The sequence below is a fragment of the Clupea harengus genome, chromosome 22, assembly GCF_900700415.2.
Source record: "Clupea harengus chromosome 22, Ch_v2.0.2, whole genome shotgun sequence".
Lineage (NCBI taxonomy): Eukaryota > Metazoa > Chordata > Actinopteri > Clupeiformes > Clupeidae > Clupea > Clupea harengus.
Genome location: NC_045173.1, coordinates 13,692,836 through 13,713,791, shown reverse-complemented (window position 1 = coordinate 13,713,791; position 20,956 = coordinate 13,692,836). Strand labels below are relative to the sequence as shown.

Here is a 20,956-nt window from a genome sequence, read left to right as displayed (position 1 = left end):
TGCTCTCTTGATTGAATTTGCACTGCCTCTTGTCTGCCAATCAAAAAGTAATCGAAAGTAATCAAATGTAATAAGTTACAATACTTTGATGAAGTAATTAAAAAGTTACGTTACTTATTACATTTTGAACAGGATGACGTATAATTTGTAACCCACTACATTTCAAAAGTAACCTTCCCAACCATGATCGCCTTCATTAAAATGGACAATTCGCCTACAGGTAAAAAAAAGAAATTCAGACATGAAGCAAACACGTTTTTGAATTTCACAACCAATAAAATTTATTCAATTATATATTACAACTATTTACAGGTCATGTAACAAGTAAATATTAAAATAGACATTTTTAGAACCATCGTTCAAAAGGCATTATGTTGTAAAAATAGGTTTTGCTGTGATCTCACATTGAAACTGTAAAAGTAAGGTTTATTTTTTTTCCCTCTAAAAGAGAAGCCACACGACGAACTCGTATTTCTCTTCTTTTAATGTTCCTCAATGTGCGTGAGACAAGGACGACACACAGGGAGGTGAGCTGTTGCTAGGAGACACGACGATGGCGCAGGGGGAAAAAAAGCAGGGACCACTGCAGTTCACCTCACTAGAGTCCACGGAAAAGAACGAACGCATGCACAGCATCGACACCACAAGTCTAAGAACACCTGCTGTGATGACAACCCCACGGGAAGAAGAAACAGTCAGGAAGAAAAATGTTTAAGAAAAAAAACAATAGAGAAGGAAATAAAACAACAAAAAATTCCAAAGAACACGCACATGCTTAAGAGTTAAGCAACATCAAACAACGACATAGAGGAGACGACCAATATATAGATATATATTAATAATAAAAAATAAACCAAACTTTGGTCCATTAAACAGACAAAAAACAGTTTTACAATCAAAAAAGGATCCATCACTTTACATTTTTCCTTTTTTGTTCAATTTCAGTTCCTTAGATTGAAATTTTACCTGTCTTTTTTAAAATGTACTTTTTTACAAGTTGAAAAAAAAAAAAATCAAAACAATAATTACACTGCTATGTACAAATGCACAATCAGTACGTATAAAATAAGTTAAAAACAAAAAATTATGGTGGAGCACAATCTGTACATGGTTTATATGGTCACTCGCTTTCAAAGACCTCTCAAAAGTCCTTGCGAGCGTTAAGTGAAATAGGACATCTCTCCCGCTCTTTCTCCCTTCCTTCCTCCACTTCTCCCTCCTTCCATCTCAGATGGCTACCAGCCAGTCTGTGGGGGAAGGGCAGAGTGTGAGTTGGGAGCCGTGATATGGGGGTTTGGGAAGGGTCTTTAAGTGCGATTGCGTCAGACCTGGCTCTGCGGCACCCCCTGTCAGAGTTTTGTATAGAACAAGTGCGGGGAGCTGTGGACCAGGCAGGACCACCATGGTTGGACCAGGACCAGTGGGGACAGAAGTGCATCTGGACCAGGAGCCTGTGGTTAGACCAGAATGGGCCCAGGACAGGCGCTGGGCCCAGAGGGGAACTGACCACCACCACGTGCCTGTTAACACACGCTTGCTTGTTTGTTTGCTTGCTTGTGTTTTAAGTAGAGTATGTAAGAGCTCAGGAGTGACAGGTCACAGGGTGATGCATTATTGTGCGTGGTGCAGACCCACCCACACAAACACACACACACACACACACACACACACACACACACACAAACACACACTAGCTCCTCCAACTAAGTGCTTCATGTTCACTGCAAGGCCTGACCACTGTGGGAACAGCAGTTGGCTCCAAGGCTAGGCGGCACAAACGTTCCCTGTTCCGTCCTCGTGGGGTTAGGGGTTGAGACTCAAGGTCACTGGGGTGGTGTGGTGGAGGTCATATGGGGGTGAGGTCGAAGTCATCGTTGACTTCCACAAGAGGGATGTAAAACTCAGAGATCTCAAAGATGCTGGTGGACTTGTAGGTGGCCGGGTCAAGCTCCTGCAGCTTCAGCTGCCACTCCAGGCGCTGTACCGCGTTCAGGGCGGCCGCCTCGTGCTGCTGCCGCATCAAAAGACACGTCTGTGAGAAAGGAGAGAAATGAGTAAGAGGAGAAAGAGGACAGAAAGAGAAAGAGGGAAGCAAACAGAGAAGAGGTGTAGAAGTTGACAGGGAGTTTGAAACAGGAGTGAAAAATAAGGAGGAGAGAGAGAAAGATAGAGTAGAAAAGTGTTACAAGTTTCCAAAAACATACAGTAGGGTGTTGCTTGAGAAATGTCGTAATTCATTTCATTCATTTTCATCAAAGGAAAGGTTAAGGTTCATCCGTTTCAGGAAACAGATCAACCGTATCCTACCGTAACCTACCTTAAGCTTGTCAAACTTGTCATCGACATCCTGTAGCCAGGACATGAACTGTCTGGCATTGAAGCGATCTCTCACAGAAGTCTTGCCATCTTCCCCCTGCACACAAATCCCACCAGAACAAAATCAGCACACCAGGATAACAACAACAGATTATTCCTTTTTGTTTTTAATGCAGAGAACCTGTAACATATTAAGGAAAACCTTCTATCATTTTTAAATAGTGCCATCAAAATGAATGCATTGTTTGCGATTAATAACGCAGTACGCAGATGCTTGGGTGTTGTTATTATTTCTGTTTGTGCAATGGTTACAATATCTGAGGGCATCCAACGTACACCTGCCACAGAACTACGTTGAATTCATAAGCTTGCAAGGTTGAGCAGTTCATCTTACAGCTGACCCAACAGGGCTGCACACCATGTTCTAACTCCTGACTGGCTGACCTAGTCACTAGGTTTCTCCCGTCTCTCTACTGCTTCTCTGTGTCTTCATCTCAATCCCCGTTTGAAAATAAAAGCCCATTCACACTTAACGTGCTACACATATAACAAATATGCCTTTCAAGATGAGTCAATTTTGATGGCCTTGATGGTTTTATTGGAAATGTGTTATTCACAGGAGAAAATCTGTGTTTAAAGTTAAAAAGATACTATTGAAACAGTAGTATTTGAATTGAAGTAATTTCTTTTATGTCATTTCTACATTAAATCTGTGATCTTACATTTAAATATACATTATTATTAGCTTCAGTCAAAGATGAATCACAACAAATTCTGTGATTAATTACTTAATTTTTTTGTCAATTGACAGCACTATCTGTAAAATGTCAAAGATGAAAATATATAGCCTCCTCAAGTGCTCTAGTTAACTTTCTGCAATTACGGTGTAGTGGCATGAGGCATAAAGTATCTACAAGCAACTTGCCTGAACATCCTGGGGCATATTGTAGACCTCAGCGTCTAATAAGACAGTGCAGGCACTGAAGGGAAGTGTCTGATTGGCTAGTGTTCTGGCAGCACGGTAGTGGACACGCAGGACTTCCTGCTCATTTGAGACGATCAGCTTCTCCTGTAGAGCAAACACATGGATTGTTTGAATTATATTAGATATATATTACAGAAATACAATTCCAGTTTCTTATGATAACCATCAGCTAGTAGGTGATTAAACAAACCCTTTAGCAACAAAAACACCACTGGGGCCTCTCGCCTGCTGCTGCCCCTTACCCCAGTGTGTTAGCAGAATTGCGGTCTAAACTGACCTTTGTTAGCTAAAAATCATTGTGCTACAAAAAACTAGCCTGCAATGTAAACCTGAAAGCTAAAAATGTGGTTAACAACATCCCAAATCTCAGAACAAGGTCAACGCCACTCTCACTCACCCGCTCTATACTGTGCTGGAGCCTCAGTTTCATCCGGACCACTTCCTGTTGTTTGAACATCTCCTTCAAGGGCTCAGGCAATGAGGGTGGGGGAGTTATCTGACATTTAAAGAAACCCACCAACAAGATCAATAAATAAATGAGCTACAACAAGGGACAAATCAAAGCATTGTTAGTACGAAGTCATCCGTAAAAAAAAAAAAAAAAAGAGCAATATTCTCTTGAGAATCCCTATTCACATGTCTTACTTATCATACACTTACACCTTTTCTAATACGATTTCTAATTTCTAATATGGAACCACACCAAAGGGTTGTAGACAAAGGTGGAGACTCACGGTCGGTATGCACAGCTTGCTGAGAGGATTGCCGTCGAGCAGGTAGGAGCCGTTGAAGGTGACATACTCATCATAGTACTGGGGCGCCTGGGGGATCACGCTGCAAAGCACCTTGCGCTTTTCTTCGATCTTCTTGCGGATGTGCAGAAACTCGTAGTAAGGGTTGGCTCGTTCCGTTTGGTAGGGCTGTATCTCCTCCAGCTTCAGAGAGTCCACAATGGCGGCCAAAGACTGCTGAGTGCGCTCCTTCATCTGCTGGGCCGTCAGAATGGGTTGGGCAGGAGAAGTCACACGAGGCATCTTCCTCTTCCTCGGGTGGTGGACTTGAATGTCTACCTCATCCTCTAGTGGCCGTGCTTTAGCCCTGGCTCCGGAGGGATCTGAGTCCCTTTCGGAGGTTGTGATGGACAGCGGGGAGGAGCTTCCTGAGGTGCCTTCCAACCCTGGCTCCATGCTGTAGTCTGCCTGACTTGTCGCACCAGAGATCTGACCCTTCTCACATTCGCCGAAGGAGTCCGTTGGCCTCAACTCAGTAGGTGGTTGATCCTCTGTGGTAAGCCGATCATTTATCTCCTCAGCAACTTCTGACTTAGTTTCAGAAGTAGATGGAAGCGGAGAGGTTGCCTCCCATGATGTACTGGCCTTCTCTGCCGATGCCTCAACACCACTATTTCTGTCTGGAGCTTCTGGGGCCACCTCCATGGGCTCCTCAGGGTCACGGTCAGGACTTGGGCACCGAGACTCAGGCTTTGGTAAAGAGGACGAGAGGCAGTGTTCTGTTCTGTGCGAGTGAGTATCGCTAGTGGACGAGTGTTCAGTTTGTGGCCTCGCGACAGGGTCAGTTGTGTCCATCGCCTGTGGCCCATCTCTTGTCTCTGCATTTCTATTGGACTCTGGGAATGCCTTGTGTGTGCTCAGAGGGGTGGCTGGACTGCTCGTCCATTCCATTCTGGAACCTGCCAATATAGACTCCTTATCTTCCGCCCTAACATCTGTCGTCTCCACAAAATTTCTATCTCTCGGCTCCACCCTCGTGACTTCATGGGCACCCTCTGGTCTTTCAGAGAGGTCGATGTTGGGATCAAGGATGGTATCCTGTTGTTGACTCCCTGAATGCAAAGGTGCTTTGGTGTTGGTTGAGTGCTGCTGCTGAGATGGTAGATGAGACATTGGTACCCGTGACACAAGTGTAACAGATGGATCCTTGCTGTCTTTACTGGGGCTTTCTGTTGTATCGGGAACAGGCGTATTTTCTGGCAGTGGACACTGCACATCACTTCCTGATAAGGATTCAGATGGGGAATGCTTTTGATGGTCAACAGGGACAGCCAAAGTACTATTTTCTTGGGAGAGGCTGGATTGTTGACTGCATCCAGGATCTGTAGAGTTTGGCCCCGGTGTTAAATGGTGTCCGGTCACACTCCCCTCAGCTTCTGGGTTATTGAGACTCTCAGGGTCGGGTGTAGAGCTGGGGAGAGTTGGTGTTGACTGGCTCTGATTATCCAGCACTTGTACTGAACTCGTTTCTGACAGCATGGTCCTTGACTGTTCATCGCTGGAATGGGATGATCCAGTCTTCTGGGTTTCCTCAAAGCTTCTTTCCTCAGTGGGCGCAGGCCTAGCATCCTCATCCAGGATGGCCTTCAAATAGGGGGACAAGTGACGGCTTGACAAAGGAGTCCTGTTACTTTGAGCCTCAGGAAGACTGTTGAGGTCTTTCTCATGGACGACAGGTGATCTGGAGGACTGCAGATTGAGGGAAGACTGGAGGAAGGGTGGCTGGGAGTCCGAAGCCTCAAGGTTGAGGTCTGAGTCGTATTCAACTGGTCTGGGCGTCAGCATGGTGGCGTGGCACGAGTCCTCTGAACTGGCCACCGAGACCATGGACACTGACCGGGACATGTGACCTGATCTCTCACTCTCCGGTCTTGGGGATCGACTAAGGCTGTTCTCCAAGGCAGGGCCCAACTTCCCAAAGGCAGACAGATTCTTAGAATCAAGGGACATCGTTCTCCCACTTGTGGCATCCCTCAAGGGTTTGTCACGGTTCTGTGGCTCAGAAGCCTCTGAGCTCTTAGAGCGCAAGAGTTCCTTGCCTTGGCAGGTTTCACCTGACAAGGAGGAGGAAGGCGTTTTGGATTTGTCTTTGCTGCTTTTCTGCTTGCTGGGGTCCGTGCCAGGCCTCTGTTTCATCCTCTCGCGCTCTTTCTGCTTGATCTTCTCCAAGTGTTTCCGGTGCCACTGCTCGATCTCCTGGTCCTTAAGGCTCAGCATTCGCTCAAAGCTGGTCTGCATCAGGTCATCGTTCACCAGCCGTTTCTCTTTGGGCCGGACATCTCTAGAGGATGGAGAGGCTTTGGATTTGACCCGGTCGGCCTCTGGCTCACTAGACTTAGGCTTCACTACTTTGTTCTGCTGCAGCGAGCGGTCTTTTTCCTTGTGCCTTTCCCGTTCTCGATCTCGATCTCTGTGACGATCTGAATCCCTGTCTCTTTCCCGTCTGTCCCGATCCTTCTCTGGCGTCCTGGGAATGTCTTCCTTCAGCTTTGATGGGACAGCTTTGTTGCTCTCAGACACATAGCCCTTCTTGTCTTCTAGAAGCAATTTAAGATTTGAGCCAGAAGAGTTCTCCTTCAACTTTTCTTTTTTTCTCTCCCGATCTTTGTCCCTCTCTTTTTCTTTGTCCTTCTCCTTCATTCGGTCCATCTTGTTGTGGTCTGTAGTTTTGTCGGGAGCTTTTCCCTTCTTATCTGAACTGCTTTTATCCCTCTCTCTGTGCTCCCCAGCAGAGTGTTCCTTCTCACTTTTCCTATCAAGTTTATCCTTACTCTTGCGGTTTTCCTCATGCTTTTTGGCTGCCGCAAGTGATTTGAGTTTTTCGCTTTCCTTGTTTTTATCGCCGGGTGAATGAGAGGCACTGCCTGACATCTTCTCTTTCCACCTATCGGTGGAATTCGGCGGTTCATATTTATCCGGGTAGTGCTCCATCTTGATCTTCTTTTCCTTATCTGTGTGTTTTTTATCAGATTTTTCTCCCTCCCTGTCCTTTGAAGGTAGTTTCTTTTCTCCTTTCTCGCGGGAGTTTTTCTCTGAGGGCTCCTGGTGTTCCAGGTCAGTAATGGGCTTGTCCTCAATCTCCTCCTTCACACTGTGCTGAGATTCCTCAGGAACACGCACTGAGCCCAAGCCATCTGGCACACGATCCTCCATTTCTCTATCTCTCCCTTCCCTCCCCCTTTCCTCTTTGCAGGTGGTCTCCTTTTTCTCTTTCTTCACAGACTTGTCCTTTTCGCGCTCCTCTTTTGGTCGCCTGTCCTTGCTGCTGCCACTACTACTGCTGCTACTGCTACCAATATGCTTGTCTTTTGTCGTCCCCCTCTCTTCTTTGACAAGTGATCCATCTGAGGCCTTTTGCAAAGAGTTGCCCAGAGACATGAGTTCTTCGTTCTCGTCACTTTTGAAGAAGTTTTCCTTCCAGAACTCTCGGTCAAACTCCATGTTTCTCTGGCCATCCTTCCTCATCTCCTTCTCCTTCTCCTTCTCCTTCTCCTTCTCCTTCGGCCGATGGCGGGTCTTGTCAGCCTCATACTCCTTCCGGGATTTCTCCTTGTCTTTTTCCTTCTCCTTGTGTTTGAGCTTGTGTTTCTTCACAACCTTCCCGTCTTTGTCCGTCTTTCGTAACGCACTGTCTGCGCCGTCCATGCTGTTGCTCAAGCTGCCATCTTTGAAAGGGCTGGAGCTTCGGTCATCTGCCTCCAGTCCCAGCTCCTTTTGGTGGTGTTTGCTCTTCTCTTTGTGTTTACAGCCCTTACTGCTGGAGCTCTCTAAGCAGTACTCGCCGTCTGTGCAGTGGTTGTACTTGACACCATCGACTTGACAGGGTCCATCACCTATGGACACACAGGTCTTGGAGTTCTCTTGCTTAAGAGGGGTAGTGGGCTGCTTGTCGGACAGGCTGTGGTTGAGTTTGGGCGACTTAACAGCAGACAGATGGAAGAGGTGGACGGAGGAGTCGTCTTTTGGGCTGAAGGACATCTTGAAGGAGTCTTCCTCCCTTGTGACCTTCTCAGAGTTTTCCGGCGTTGTGGATGGTGAGAAGAGCAAAGCTTTGCTGTTCTCCTTCCCATCCTCCCGGACCTCTTGGTTCTCCTTGTTTTTACTCTGACTCTTGCTTTTCTTCTTTACCTTGCCTTTGTCTTTCTGGTCCGAGATAGAGATTCCACCTTGGGAGTCTTTCTTAGTCCTGCTTTCTGCTTTGTGTCCGTCCACACACCCTGAACGCGTTGGAGAACCCTTCCTCTCTGCAGGTGCGTCACCCTCATCGCTGGAGCTGTCGGAGCTGCAGTAGATGACGCGAGATGCTTTGGATTTCTTGGGCTTACATGAGGCGTTGGGCGTGTCGCTCTTCCCGGCCTGCTTGGACACGTAGTGGTTGTGCTCCTTCTCCTCTTTCTCCTTCTGACGCAGCTCCCGACGAAGGATGTGTCTGTCGTTCAGTGCTTTGCTCAGGTCCTCCTCCTCTTCCTCGTCTTTGAACTCGTACTCGTCAAGACCAGAGACAGAGGATGATGCTTTCGCAGTCGTCCCTGATGCGTGCTTGTCAGAGTCCTTATCTGCATCAGAGTCATCCATGATGTCATCCACACTGGATGGGTTAACAGAAGGAGGGTCTTCAGAGTCTAGAATGAAAGACAAAGGGGAAAAAATGTGTTTAAACTGGGGGAAAAACAGAACAACTAAAAAATAAAACAAACATACTGAAACCCTCCATATCTGACTTAATTTCTCAAAAGATATTTCTGCAGTTTGAGGTATGGCACGACTATGGATGGATACTATGTCAGACTCTCTGTGTAGTCAATTCAAAGCACGTTAACTCTAAGCTAAAACACTTTGTAAAGATGTAGCTCAAGACTGTCAATACAAACATGAATTGTGCAGTCAATACTGTAACGTAAAAAAAATATTAACCTTGTCACTGACAGTTCCATAAACAACCAAAATGCTTTCTGTAGACACACACACCTATAGAGCTTATTATGTTAAGCTATACTGCTGGCTATTTGCTGGACGTCCCTAGCCCTTACCGGATGAGCTATCCTCAGGGTCGGACAGCGGCACCTCCCCCTTCAACAGCTGCTCCAGCTCCTGAGAGTCGGCCACGTCCACCGGTCGCTCCCCAAGCTTGTTGGCCTGGTACGCGTTGCCCCCGTTCCGTAACAGCAGCTTCACAATCTGCAGAGATACAGCGGTGTGGTCAGAACAGGAGCATTACGGTTATAAGAACAACAATGTACATATGAGGATGAAACGATACCCCATGCATGAACACATATTACTGAAAAACTCAGAGCATCTTTTTAAACATTACTATTGTTAGTTTGGTTTTTCATAAACGACTGCTGGATCAATTAAATGTCAATATATTTACTTTTTAATACATTTCAACAATTATATAAAACATATTTTTTCATTACATAATTGCAGATTTTTGTATAGTAATCACAAGTGATTTCATATGGAAGAGTGGACAGTAAACCACAGCAAGCTTACATCTGTGTGTCCACTGCTGGAGGCGTCGTGAAGTGGCGTGTCATCGTCTAGGCCCTGCGTGTTGACCTCTGCCCCAGCCGAAATCAGAACCTTTGCCACATCGTAGTAACCAAGGTTACACGCCTCATGGAGGGGAGTCCAACCTATCACAGCCAAGTCAGAGGAGTGAGACGGTCAGCGCTGTTCTTGCATTTCCACACATCTACAACACCGAGTTCATTCTGGTCTGGACATCCTACAGAAGGATTCACCTGGTTTCATGGCATCATGAATAAGCCTTATTTAGCGACAGATTAAGCTGGTATGCAATCTGTTTGCCAGGTTAAACTGGCACCATAGAAAGAGCACAATAAATGGATCATGAGTGAAGGACATTTACAGTTTCGATATCTGAACTTTTCCCTTTGTCACTAAACATGCAAAATGGCTGGCGCCAATTTAATTAGCAATCAAATGGGTACTGTGAGCAGCCAGGCCTGTCTGCAGTCCTTGTACACATATGCCTTAACACCTTTCACGCCCAGGACCCCAGGTAGACCCCTACTCTTCCCTTTCCCCTGCCATACCAGAACCAGCCCCCAGACATTATGTTGTGTGCTCCATTTCCCTATATCTGAGCATGTAAACTTTATGCTGTGTGGAATTGCTATGGAAACAACAGACAGCTGCATGTGGAGAGAGAGCAAAGCCAGGAGTGATGCTGGGAGACTTAGGAAACATTGAAACCTTTGGAGGACAAAGGGACGCAAAGCCACAGAGAAAACTACCACTACACTATGGACAACAAAGCTCTCTCGTCACTCTCCACTGTAGCGTGCTGTCTGTGTTTGGGATCTGTTGCATGGAATACGCAGAATACACTGACATCCTACCCACCAAACCGACATTCCATCGTCCTTTGTTAAATTCAGCAAACACACAAAAAATGCATCATACTTTGCCAACCAATTCAAAATTACAGACACATCAACACTCTTATGTTGGCAGCTGCAAGCCAAAAGCCTATTTTAATCCGTTCAGGAGCCAGAGCTGCAGAGTTGTTCTCTATGCAGGGTTTGTCTGTGCCATTACTCTGCATCATCCCTTACCCACTAGCACAGCACAGCAATGACCACTTACAGCAATGAACGGAAATCTGCAGACCCTTGCTGCACACACTCAGCCACAGAGCAGCAGCGCTCTCATACATTGTGCCAACTCAGGCTAACAGTGCGGCTATCGACTGTATAAAGCATTCCTGTAACTGTGTGTATACATGCATGTCAGCACATGACTCTATTCATGTGTGCCTCATGTCTGTGCACGTACGGACATGTGCCCTCACCAGTGAAGAGGTGTGTGTGTGTGTGTGTGTGTGTGTGTGTGTGTGTGTGTGCGGTTCAGCGGCCTCACCAGCAAAGTCTTTGACGTTGACGTCGGCTCCGAGGGTGATGAGCTGGCGCACCTGGGCGACGTCTCCGCGGATGGCGGCCATGTGCAACGCCGTTTCACCTCTCTCGTTGCGCTTGTTGACCTTGTCCTTCTGCCGAGACGTGGAGCTGCTGGCCAGCTTCTTCTGCACCAGCGGCGTCTGCGAGGGGTGAGATGGCGTGGAGTCTGAGAGAGAGAGGGAGGAAGGGAAGGAGAGGGAGGGAGGGAGGGAGAGAGAAAGCGTGAGGCGAGGGGTATGGATGGAGAAGTACGGAGAGGGAAGGAGGGAGAAAGAGGGAGGGAAGGAGAGAGGTAGGGAGGAGAGAGAGAAGCATGGATTCAGAGTGTGAGAGATAACAGGACGCATGGAGGAACGAGCAAATGGAGAGAAAGCGGAAGGATAAAGGAAACGTGTGAGCAAGGGTGAGACCGAGGAGGAGGAGGGGAGGAGAAAGTACCAGTGAGTCACCACCTTCCAGACACACACACACACAGCATGACTCAGGGATAAGGCAGAAGAGCTGGCTTCACTCAGACTGCTGCAGGAACACGAGCAGGCTCTGACGTCTAACAGCTCTCTCTCTCTCTCACACACACACACACACACACACACACACACACACACACACACACACACACACACACACACACACACAAGCGCACGCACACGCTATGGAGAGAATAACAGCAGTGCAGGCTGCTACATCTAAGCAAAATCGCATCATAGGAAATTATGTCATATTGTACATCAACATAGTTGGTGCCGACTGAATGAAATCCAAAAGTTTGTAAACAAGGTATTCATAGGTATGTGGTGCTCCAAATAAAGAATAAAGTGAATATGTGTGAGGCAGTCATTTTACCTGGGCTGTTATCCCTGGCTGTCATCTGCATGAGCAGGGCCATTTGCTTGCGTTCGGACAGTGGGTAGCCAAACAGGATATTGACAGGGGTGGAGGAGGAGGAGGAAGAGGAGGACTTCTTCCCACCAGCCTCCTTCTTGGCCTTCTTCTTGTCTGGTACATCTTTGTCTGAGAGAGAGAGAATAAGGGAGAGAACGAAGGACAGAGAAGTGAAAACATACACAGATGAGTCACTTGCTCTGTACTTACTAGCATCACTTGACTACACACACACGCTACTGTGACACTGATAATCCCCTAACTACACACACGCGTTACTGTAACACTCGGTTAAAGTCACAGCAAATGGCAGATGCGTCACAGCTGAATGACCTGAGGTTGAAACTGGCAACGTGGGAGGAGACGGGGCAAATGTAAACAAAAAGGAGAGACACATAGACAGAGAGAGAGAGAGAGAGAGAGAGAGAGAGAGAGAGAGAGAGAGAGAGAGAGAGAGAGAGAGAGAGAGAGAGAGAGAGAGAGAGCGCGAGACACACACAGACAGAGAGAGAAAGGGGGATGGAGGGAGAAAGACAGACAGACAGACAGACAGAAAGAGAAAGGGAGAGGGAGGGAGACAGACATAGACAGAGAGAGAAAGGGAGAGGGAGGGAGACAGACATAGAGAGAGAGAAAGAGACAGAGAGAGACATATTCAGTCCATCAGGCAGCGTGCACCCTAGCCCTCAACGGACCCCATCATTTGTACCCACCTACTGACATCATGCAAGTGTGTGCCTGTGTGTGTGTGTGTGTGTGTGTGTGTGTGTGTGTGCTGACAGAAAAGAGAGTAACTAGAGTTGTAGATTATTGCCATGGCAACGCAAAGACAGGCAATTAAAGAAAATAAGTGTTAAAAATAATAACAGGCTCAACGATTTTTTTTAAATAAAAGAAGGAAAAATAAGGTTTCTACAGGCAACTAGACACAAAACATTACGGAGAAGAGGAAAGGTTTGGACATGAAACCCGGCGTCAAAGAGGTCATTGAACCCCGCGCAGGGAAGCAGCTATCTAAGACCTCTAGCTCATGCCAGCTACACACATGTGAGTGCACACAGATGTGAGACTGTGACTGCTGGAGTGGAAGTATTTGTGCAAATGCACTCTCCAGGCTCTTCACAGGCCATCGTCTGGGGCTTGTGTTTGTTTGTTTGTTTGGTTTGCTTCTGTTTGTTTGTCTGTCTGTCTGTCTGTCCCACTGGAGGAGCAGTTACCTGCGTGGATCCTGCAGGGAGGGGCTAAAGAGTCCCCCCAGGCATCGCTCGACTGGCCGTGGTCAGAGTCATCTACAGCACAGGAGCAGAGATGGAGGGATGGAGAGAGGAGAGGAGGGGAGAACAGGAGGCAGAGGAGAGCACTGCGTTACACACACACACACACACTCTCTCTCTCTCTCTCTCTCTCGCTCTCTCTCGCTCTCTCTCTCGCTCTCCCTCACACACACACACACACTCGTGCATGTTTACCCACTCTTAAGACTTGCATGAGCCATGATGTCACATGTCCACAAAACCACATTTGTATGAGGCATGAGAACACGAACACACACAAACGAACACACACAGACACACAGACACACACGGCAGAGAGCAGCAAAGGTCCTTCTCAAGTCAGACAGTCTGATTCCACCTTCTCCAAAAATGCTTAAAATTCAAAAAGCATCAGCAACCCTGTCCTTCTCTGATGCTGGGTGGAAGTCAAGAGAAATGACCTGATCATCCAGTGTGTTTTCAAATCGGGTGTCCGTGTGAGTGTGTGTGGCGATCAAATGGAAAGGTTAGTGTATGGTGTGACAGCCTTGTGTGTGTGTGTATCTACCTGTGCGGCTCTTTAAACCAGACATTGTAATGAGGCTGTGCCCTCTGGGTGGAGATACACCACCCAGTACACTACTCCTCACTCTTCGGACTGCTATTCATGTTGCAAGGAGGAGTGCTATGTGTATGTGTGAGCGTGGGAGTGACTGCAAGAGAATGACAGTCAAGTCCATGGTAAAGTGGGGCTGTTGGACAGATTCAGAGTCTGCCTTTATGGAGGACTGTGCCGTGGCAGAATGCAATGGGGCCTTGCTGCATCTGCTGCATTGTGTGCAGTGGATTTTGTCCTCATTCAGTTTGCCGTTTGTCGTATAGAAACTCTCATCCTCAAAGCTCATCTTTTGAGTTTGATTTTCTGACTGGAAAAGTGGGAGCGGCCCTGGTGCCAGAGGGTGGGCAGGTTTCTGGAACACTCCAGAATATGCACAGAAGCAGCGCTTGAGCTCATTTCAGTGCAGTGCCACACGGGGGCGATGTGGAGCTCCAAAGCCTGGATGAAGCACAGGCATGCTGTGCACAGGAGGTCAACCGAGGCACTACCAGCCATTCACCCTGTGCATTTGGGCCGTGCGTCTCCGTGTGTGTGTGTGTGTGTGTGTGTGTGTGTGTGTGTGTGTGTGTGTGTGTGTGTGTGTGTGTGTGTGCGTGCATGCAATTGACTCCTTCACGCACGCATGCAGTCACTGGCAACTGCCTTCATTTCCTGACTGGGTAACCAGATTTCAGAGGTGACAGCGTGTCAGGGTTTTAGAAATAAGTCAGTGTGTGTCTGTGTCTTTTTACTAGCAATGCCCTTCATCTCCTTGGTATGCTAAGCAACCACAGCAGAGGTGACAATGTCAGAGCTTTAGGTGAAGGTGTGTGTGTGTGTGTGTGTGTGTGTGTGTGTGTGTGTGTGTGTGTGTATGTATTTATAGGGATATGCGCACAGGCACACATTAGTGTGCACCAATAATAACCCCCATCCTCACTGGTTCTTTTCACAGGTCCGACCCATGCATGTGCATATGAGTGCGTTTGAACGACTGTGCCAGCGTGTGTCTCACCTGTGTCAGACTCCTTCTCCTGGTTGCGGGGCGGGCTTACAGTGAAGGACAGCTTGCGCTTCATGGAAGACTTGGACTTGGCCTCCTTCCCCAAAAACTCACTGCGGTCCAGCTTAGGAGTCTTGGTGAATGGAGAGATCTTATCCTTACTCTGAGAGAGAGAGAGAACAAAGGAGAGAGATAGATGGAGAAAGAGAGGAAAAGAGGCAAGGCGATGACGAGGGAGGTGGGGAAAATTGGGAGAGGAGTGGGAGAAAAGATATGAAGAGAGAGAGAGAGAGAGACACACACAGACAGAGAGAGAAAGGGGGATGGAGGGAGAAAGACAGACAGACAGACAGACAGACAGACAGAAAGAGAAAGGGAGAGGGAGGAAGGCAGAATCTGAGTAAAATGTACTGCCATGACATGGGGAAGCAGATGACGGTGAAATCATACGATTGGCTCTGTATCAGGGACACATTTCTAGGGCAGCTGTATTAGAGTATTAGGTAGCATTATGTGATACCACAGAGACATAAATCAGACACGGCAGTAATCAGTATCACCTGAAAAGAAACAATAATTACAAACTCAACATACCGCATCGTGGTGCATAATATGACCACCAGTCAGAGAATGAGCAAGAATTAAGGGAAAATATTTTTTGGGAAACAGAAAATATTTTGTTATATCTTGAATTATTACATTTCTGGCAACAGCAATGACAACGTTTGTTGTATATCTTACTCAAAGAGAATCAGAGTGAAAATTTGAGAAACAGTTTGCGGATGTGACGACCTGTAGTGAATCTGAGGATGAGTTTGAGTTTGAGATATTCTTGTGCTAAATTTGTGTAAAATATATTGTAAGTATACAATAGCTTCATTGTATAACTGTACCGTACTCTACATTGTATAATTGTACTGCATATATTTAGAGTTTAACTAAGCATGTATGTATAAAATGTGGGATTATTAGTTGAAGGCAATAATATGTTTGAATACAATAGTAAACGCACAGTAAATGCTACATAGAGACCTACAAGTTTCGACATTTTTAACAGGACAGGGTTATACACCATCATAATAATAAACAGTTGAAATATAGCCACAAGTGGTGAAGGGTTGAATGATTTGACTGCTTTAGCTGGTGAAAGAGGACCATTTGATTTTTGTAAATTTTACATAAGGATTTGCAGACAAAGTGAACTTTGAAGATAGACCAAACCATGTCATAGAAACAGAGGAAAACATGTTGCAGTGACATATTCTGGCTGATTTGTATGTAATTGGGTAAATTACTTTGAAATGCCATTATGAATGAGCCTAGAAAATTTCATCAAGATTGGTGAAGTCTAAGCATATGATATCACAGACCAAAAATGTGCAAAGAAAACACTGAACAAAAAATAAAAAGACCCAAAAAAACCACAACTTTGACAAACACTAAATGCCTGCCTCCGCTCAGCGGCGGTCATGCTGAGATGGCACACCCAAGCAGGCAGTAGATGGTCAGTACCTAGTAGTTTAAACAGAGAGGCTACTACAACAGGAAAAGGGAGCTCAGTTTGTATAAACGTCCTAACTGCTGTAAGAGGTCTAACTCAAAACCAAATCTATGGCCTGAAACAGTACTATACAACAGACATGGCCTCTTAAAATCAAAGGGCACATCAGCCTTTGCCTCCATGAGAGCAGGAAACAGGCATCCTTGGTTTGTTTACTTTTTCCTTCTCCGTGGCCAAAGGTCATGTCATAAACCCATCTAAAGCAATTAAGGATCACCATTATCTCCCAGTCTCATTTCTCCTCTTCAGGTTTGCTACCCACCCACACACACAAAATGGCCTTGAGCTTTAATTATATATTCTTTCCAAAATCCTTGAAGAAAAACTTCAAATAAAATATTTAAATACTTAATTGAATTTCCTGCCAGTCTCTGCTTGTATGACTGGCTCATATTGAACACTTCAGCTCGGTTTGTCCTTCTAAAAATGAATTTCACCTAGCATGGTGTAACCATAGTAACGTGAGGTGAGGTTGCTGAAAGGGTTCTATTTTGGAGAGGGTGGTTCTGCTGATTATACCTTGATTAAGTGCAACACCCCGTTAAAAAGGGGGAAGGACCAAACCATTAGGCAAAAAAAACAAAAAAGGTAAGCAAGACAAACTAAAGGCACAGGAGTTAAGGTGATCGGTGAGCAGAGATGGACTTTAGTATTCATAATTATGTTTTCATTAGTGTATGGCTGTGATAACTATGAATCATTGCGTTTTCGTTAGCTTAGAATAAGCCCTTCGTATCTACATAGGAAGCATGTTATTGTCCAAGAAGTCTGCCATGTTTCTACAGTAGCCCAGAACGGATAAACCAAAACACTGGCACTAGAGAGGGCCTTTCGTATTGCACAGGATGGGACTACTGTTTAGACGATGTTGAGACAATAAGGTGAGTATTCTGGGACAAAAATCAGGCATTGCTGCTAGTATTTTGAAGGTGGTGTAACTACAGATAATTTTCGCATCACTGGTTAGTTAGACACAAATGAGAGTATTGTGCAATAATGACGATAATGTTGATTATAATGAAGGACAAAACACTGATGTTGATAATGTGACAGTGATGATGAAGGTGAAGATAGTGATGATGAAGACAATGAAGAAGAAAACAGTGATGAAGAAGATAGTGATGATGATAGTGATGAGAAGACAGTGATGATGGTAGTGCGCCGTCTCACCTTCTTCCCTGCTTGCTTCTCCACCATTGCTCCGTCTCTGTCTGAGCCCGGCTTGGCCATGGTGCTGACGCTCTCTGGCTACGCCAGCTAGGGCCAGCAGGAAGCATGCTGCACCTGAAACACACACACACAGGGGTTAAAAAACTGCTACACACACACATTTAAAAAAAAAAAAAAAAAACTCATTTATACACTCTTAAGGATACAAACGTAAACATTACACCACCTGCTACACACGCACAGGGATTAAAAAGAAATCTTCATTCACAAACACACACCTTCAACGAACAAGCGTCCTTCAAGCATCCATAAATTGCTTCACACAGATACAGTATTTAAACTACAAGATACAGTCACGTGATTAAAGTTGTTTCTTACACACAGATGATTTAAAAGAGTCCACTCCCTCCATCTACACCTAAATACACCCACATGGTTGAAACACAACACAAAATGTGCCCTGTGGCCACACACACAGACCAAAACCAGTCAAGTAAGAAACAGACATCTATACAGATATCAAAACTTTCTGAACTGGCCAGCTTTACAGGTGCCTCTCTCTCTCTCTCACTCACACACACACACACACACACACACACACACACACCAAAAAAAACATTAAAATTAGGTCAATGTTGTCACAGATTACTGATATTCCAAACACTCAAACCTACAGCAGGGAGTGAATGGGAGAGCAGAACTAAACAAGAGTAATGCGAGCTAAGAGCTACACACACACACACACACACACACGGGGAGGCAGACAGACAGGCAGCTATTCCAGACAAACCAAAACACTAGTCAACATCATTCTCCCTTTAAATCATACCCAGATGTATTTGACATCAACACACCCTCTCCTTCACACACATGGGCGCACACACACGCACACCACATGAAAGGCTGCGTGGCTCTTCTACAGTTAGTGACAGACACAACAGATCCCACACACCCCAACACACTTGTGTACACACACACACACACACACACACACACACAGCATTATGCGTCTCCACTGAAGACACAAATAAACCAATAAGGGTAAAGATGAGTCAAATAAGCCAATTACAGCTGGGAAGTCACCGTCTACATCTTCACCATGCGTCGTCATGTTCCTTTAGCAAGTGGTACGCACACACACACACACACACACACACACACACACACACACACACACTCACTAACACACACACAGGAAGTGGTGACCAGGCTCACATTTTACTATTGTTTTCATTACTGGGCACTGGGAAATTCTGTTAGTCAGCCATGTAGTACATGAAGAATGTCAGGGTGTGTGTGTGTGTGTGTGTGTGTGTGTGTGTGTGTGTGTATGATCAGAGGATGATGACAGGCGACTGACATCACCATGACATCACAGGATTCACTGTTTCCTTGCAGACAGGAAACAAATAAGATACGTGTGTGTGTGTGTGTGTGTGTGTGTGTGTGTGTGTGTGTGTGTGTGTGTGTGTGCGCATCAACAGTTACACTAAAATTGGATGCTTCCAGAATGTTCTAGTAATGGTCACACAGTCAGGTTCTACTGGTGCTTTGCAACTTTGAGTGTGTGTGCGCAGTAGCTCCAGTAACTCTATAGGAACAGTGCCAGTCTCTCTCTTGGACTCCAGATCCAGATGTGTGTGTGTGTGTGTGTGGCCATTCTCAGGAGGTGAGACCGGAGGGACTGGATATGACTATGATTTCTACACTATTTTTAACCACACAAGGCCGCCATCAGGTATGGTGGCTGACTCGGCCACAGAGCCGGCCTCAAGCCGCCTTTACGTTACTGCGTAGTTTCAGCTCTGGGTTTCCGTCCCCTGGCAGACATTGTGCCACTTCTACTCCTACAATGGCGGAGACACAAAAATGCGGCCAGCATAAAGCGTCTAATTTTATTGGCATTAGAGTCGATGGACCATGGAAATGCTTCTGTGTAATGTTTTTATACTGCTTGTTCAACACTAACGGATAATGCCGATATCTTCCAGTAGGACTGTTGGATTGGATCTTTTCAGATCTGTTATCAAATTCAGATTTTGAATGCATGTGGACCTCTGTTAGACTCGAGTCACAGCACTCGTTTGGACCTATTCGCATGTGGTCTGCGATTCCACATATAGGAAATTAATGATTTCCTGTAATTTCAAAGCTAAAGCTACGCAACAATGTAAAGGCAGCTTAATCCGACACACACGAACCCCAGAGAATTCTTATCTACCTTCCGTTTTGATTTCATCGCTATTACTGCTTTTGTAAATATATTTATATATGGATTTTGAGTCACTTGGGATAAATACATAAAACTAAAATGTTGATGTGCAGTAGATCAGTTGCTGACTGTCTGGATAGTGAGGACCCAGAGGTGCCCAAAGGCCTGCCTGAGAGAAAAGCAGGGTCTGTGTGCTGTCTGACCATCAGGGAAGATGAAAGAGCCCAGCACACAGCATACAGAGAGATGAGGGGATGGAGAGACAGAAAGGAGAAGAGACAGAGGGACAGAGATATGATGATAGAGATAAAGAAAAGAGACAGAGAAAAAGAGAGGAGGAGAAACAGAGGGAAGGAGAGGTGAAAAGGCATACTGACTGAGAAGTCTGAATCAGCAGCACCACATAAGATGGACTGCAACATCACACAACATGATATGATCTAACATTTCATCACACAACAGCACAATGCCTTCACATGATTACTTCAGGAAACCATGTGTTACACTGCAACACAACAAGGAAGAGTCGGAGGCAGAGTCTACATGTCCCCTTATCACTTAAGACGATGCGCTTCAACGTAATGCAACACAATAGGACATAATGAGGCAGCGAGGTCTATGTGTCATCACATCGCCGAAGCAGATGTTGTTGGCGTAATCTAACAAGGAAGGGATGTCTACAAGATCTCACGTTAGCATCACTGCAGGAGAAGATGCGCTACATCATGACGAAACACAATGTGACACAACATGAAGCTACATAACACAATATGTTGGGCAGATTCAATTTAACATAATGTACCAGGGAGAAAAGGTCTACACATTCTTACATCATTACAACTAGGAGAGAGAATGCACTGAGGCATTATATTAGGAGGCCCGGTATTTAGCACTCTTTAATCTAGAGTAACTTACATAGGCATCCTGCAGTGGCCTGGGAAACAAACCCGGGTCGACCGCTTGGAGGGCGGCAACGCTAACCACTGCACCACCATAATGTGGCGGTAATACAACCACAAACCAGATCTCATCACTGTGGAACATGCAATGTGATGCTAGGCAACTACCATAACATAAACGTATCCGATGTGATGGTACTTAAGCCTGTGCTGCATGCCAGAACATTGGTACCGGAGGACTGCGCTGTTAGTCCCACAGCAACACTAAGCAGAGTCTAAAAGTTTGTGTCATGCATGTTCCAATGAAAGTTTAGAATCATCTCGTTACAGACCTACGTATTTGCCATGGCAGTTGACAAT

At 45.8% G+C, this 20,956-nt stretch overlaps 1 protein-coding gene across 2 annotated transcripts in view; it reads right to left on the bottom strand.

Moving 5' to 3' along the window:
* Positions 1-255: 255 nt before the first annotated feature.
* Positions 256-20,956, bottom strand: part of ankrd12 (ankyrin repeat domain 12) — a 42,336-nt gene continuing 21,635 nt past the window's right edge. The window contains exons 2-13 of one of the 2 annotated variants that reach the window (XM_012815341.3): positions 17,486-17,599; positions 14,767-14,917; positions 13,118-13,189; positions 11,862-12,029; positions 10,981-11,184; positions 9,589-9,731; positions 9,123-9,270; positions 4,036-8,714; positions 3,699-3,797; positions 3,242-3,385; positions 2,318-2,413; positions 256-2,032 (exon numbers count right to left, since the gene is read on the bottom strand). In XM_012815341.3, coding sequence (XP_012670795.2) covers positions 1,847-2,032; positions 2,318-2,413; positions 3,242-3,385; positions 3,699-3,797; positions 4,036-8,714; positions 9,123-9,270; positions 9,589-9,731; positions 10,981-11,184; positions 11,862-12,029; positions 13,118-13,189; positions 14,767-14,917; positions 17,486-17,545 — 6,150 coding nt within the window. In that variant the 5' untranslated portion in view covers positions 17,546-17,599 and the 3' untranslated portion in view covers positions 256-1,846. The remainder of the gene's footprint in view (positions 2,033-2,317; positions 2,414-3,241; positions 3,386-3,698; positions 3,798-4,035; positions 8,715-9,122; positions 9,271-9,588; positions 9,732-10,980; positions 11,185-11,861; positions 12,030-13,117; positions 13,190-14,766; positions 14,918-17,485; positions 17,600-20,956) is intronic. The other variant, XM_012815342.3, reaches the window with a different exon arrangement.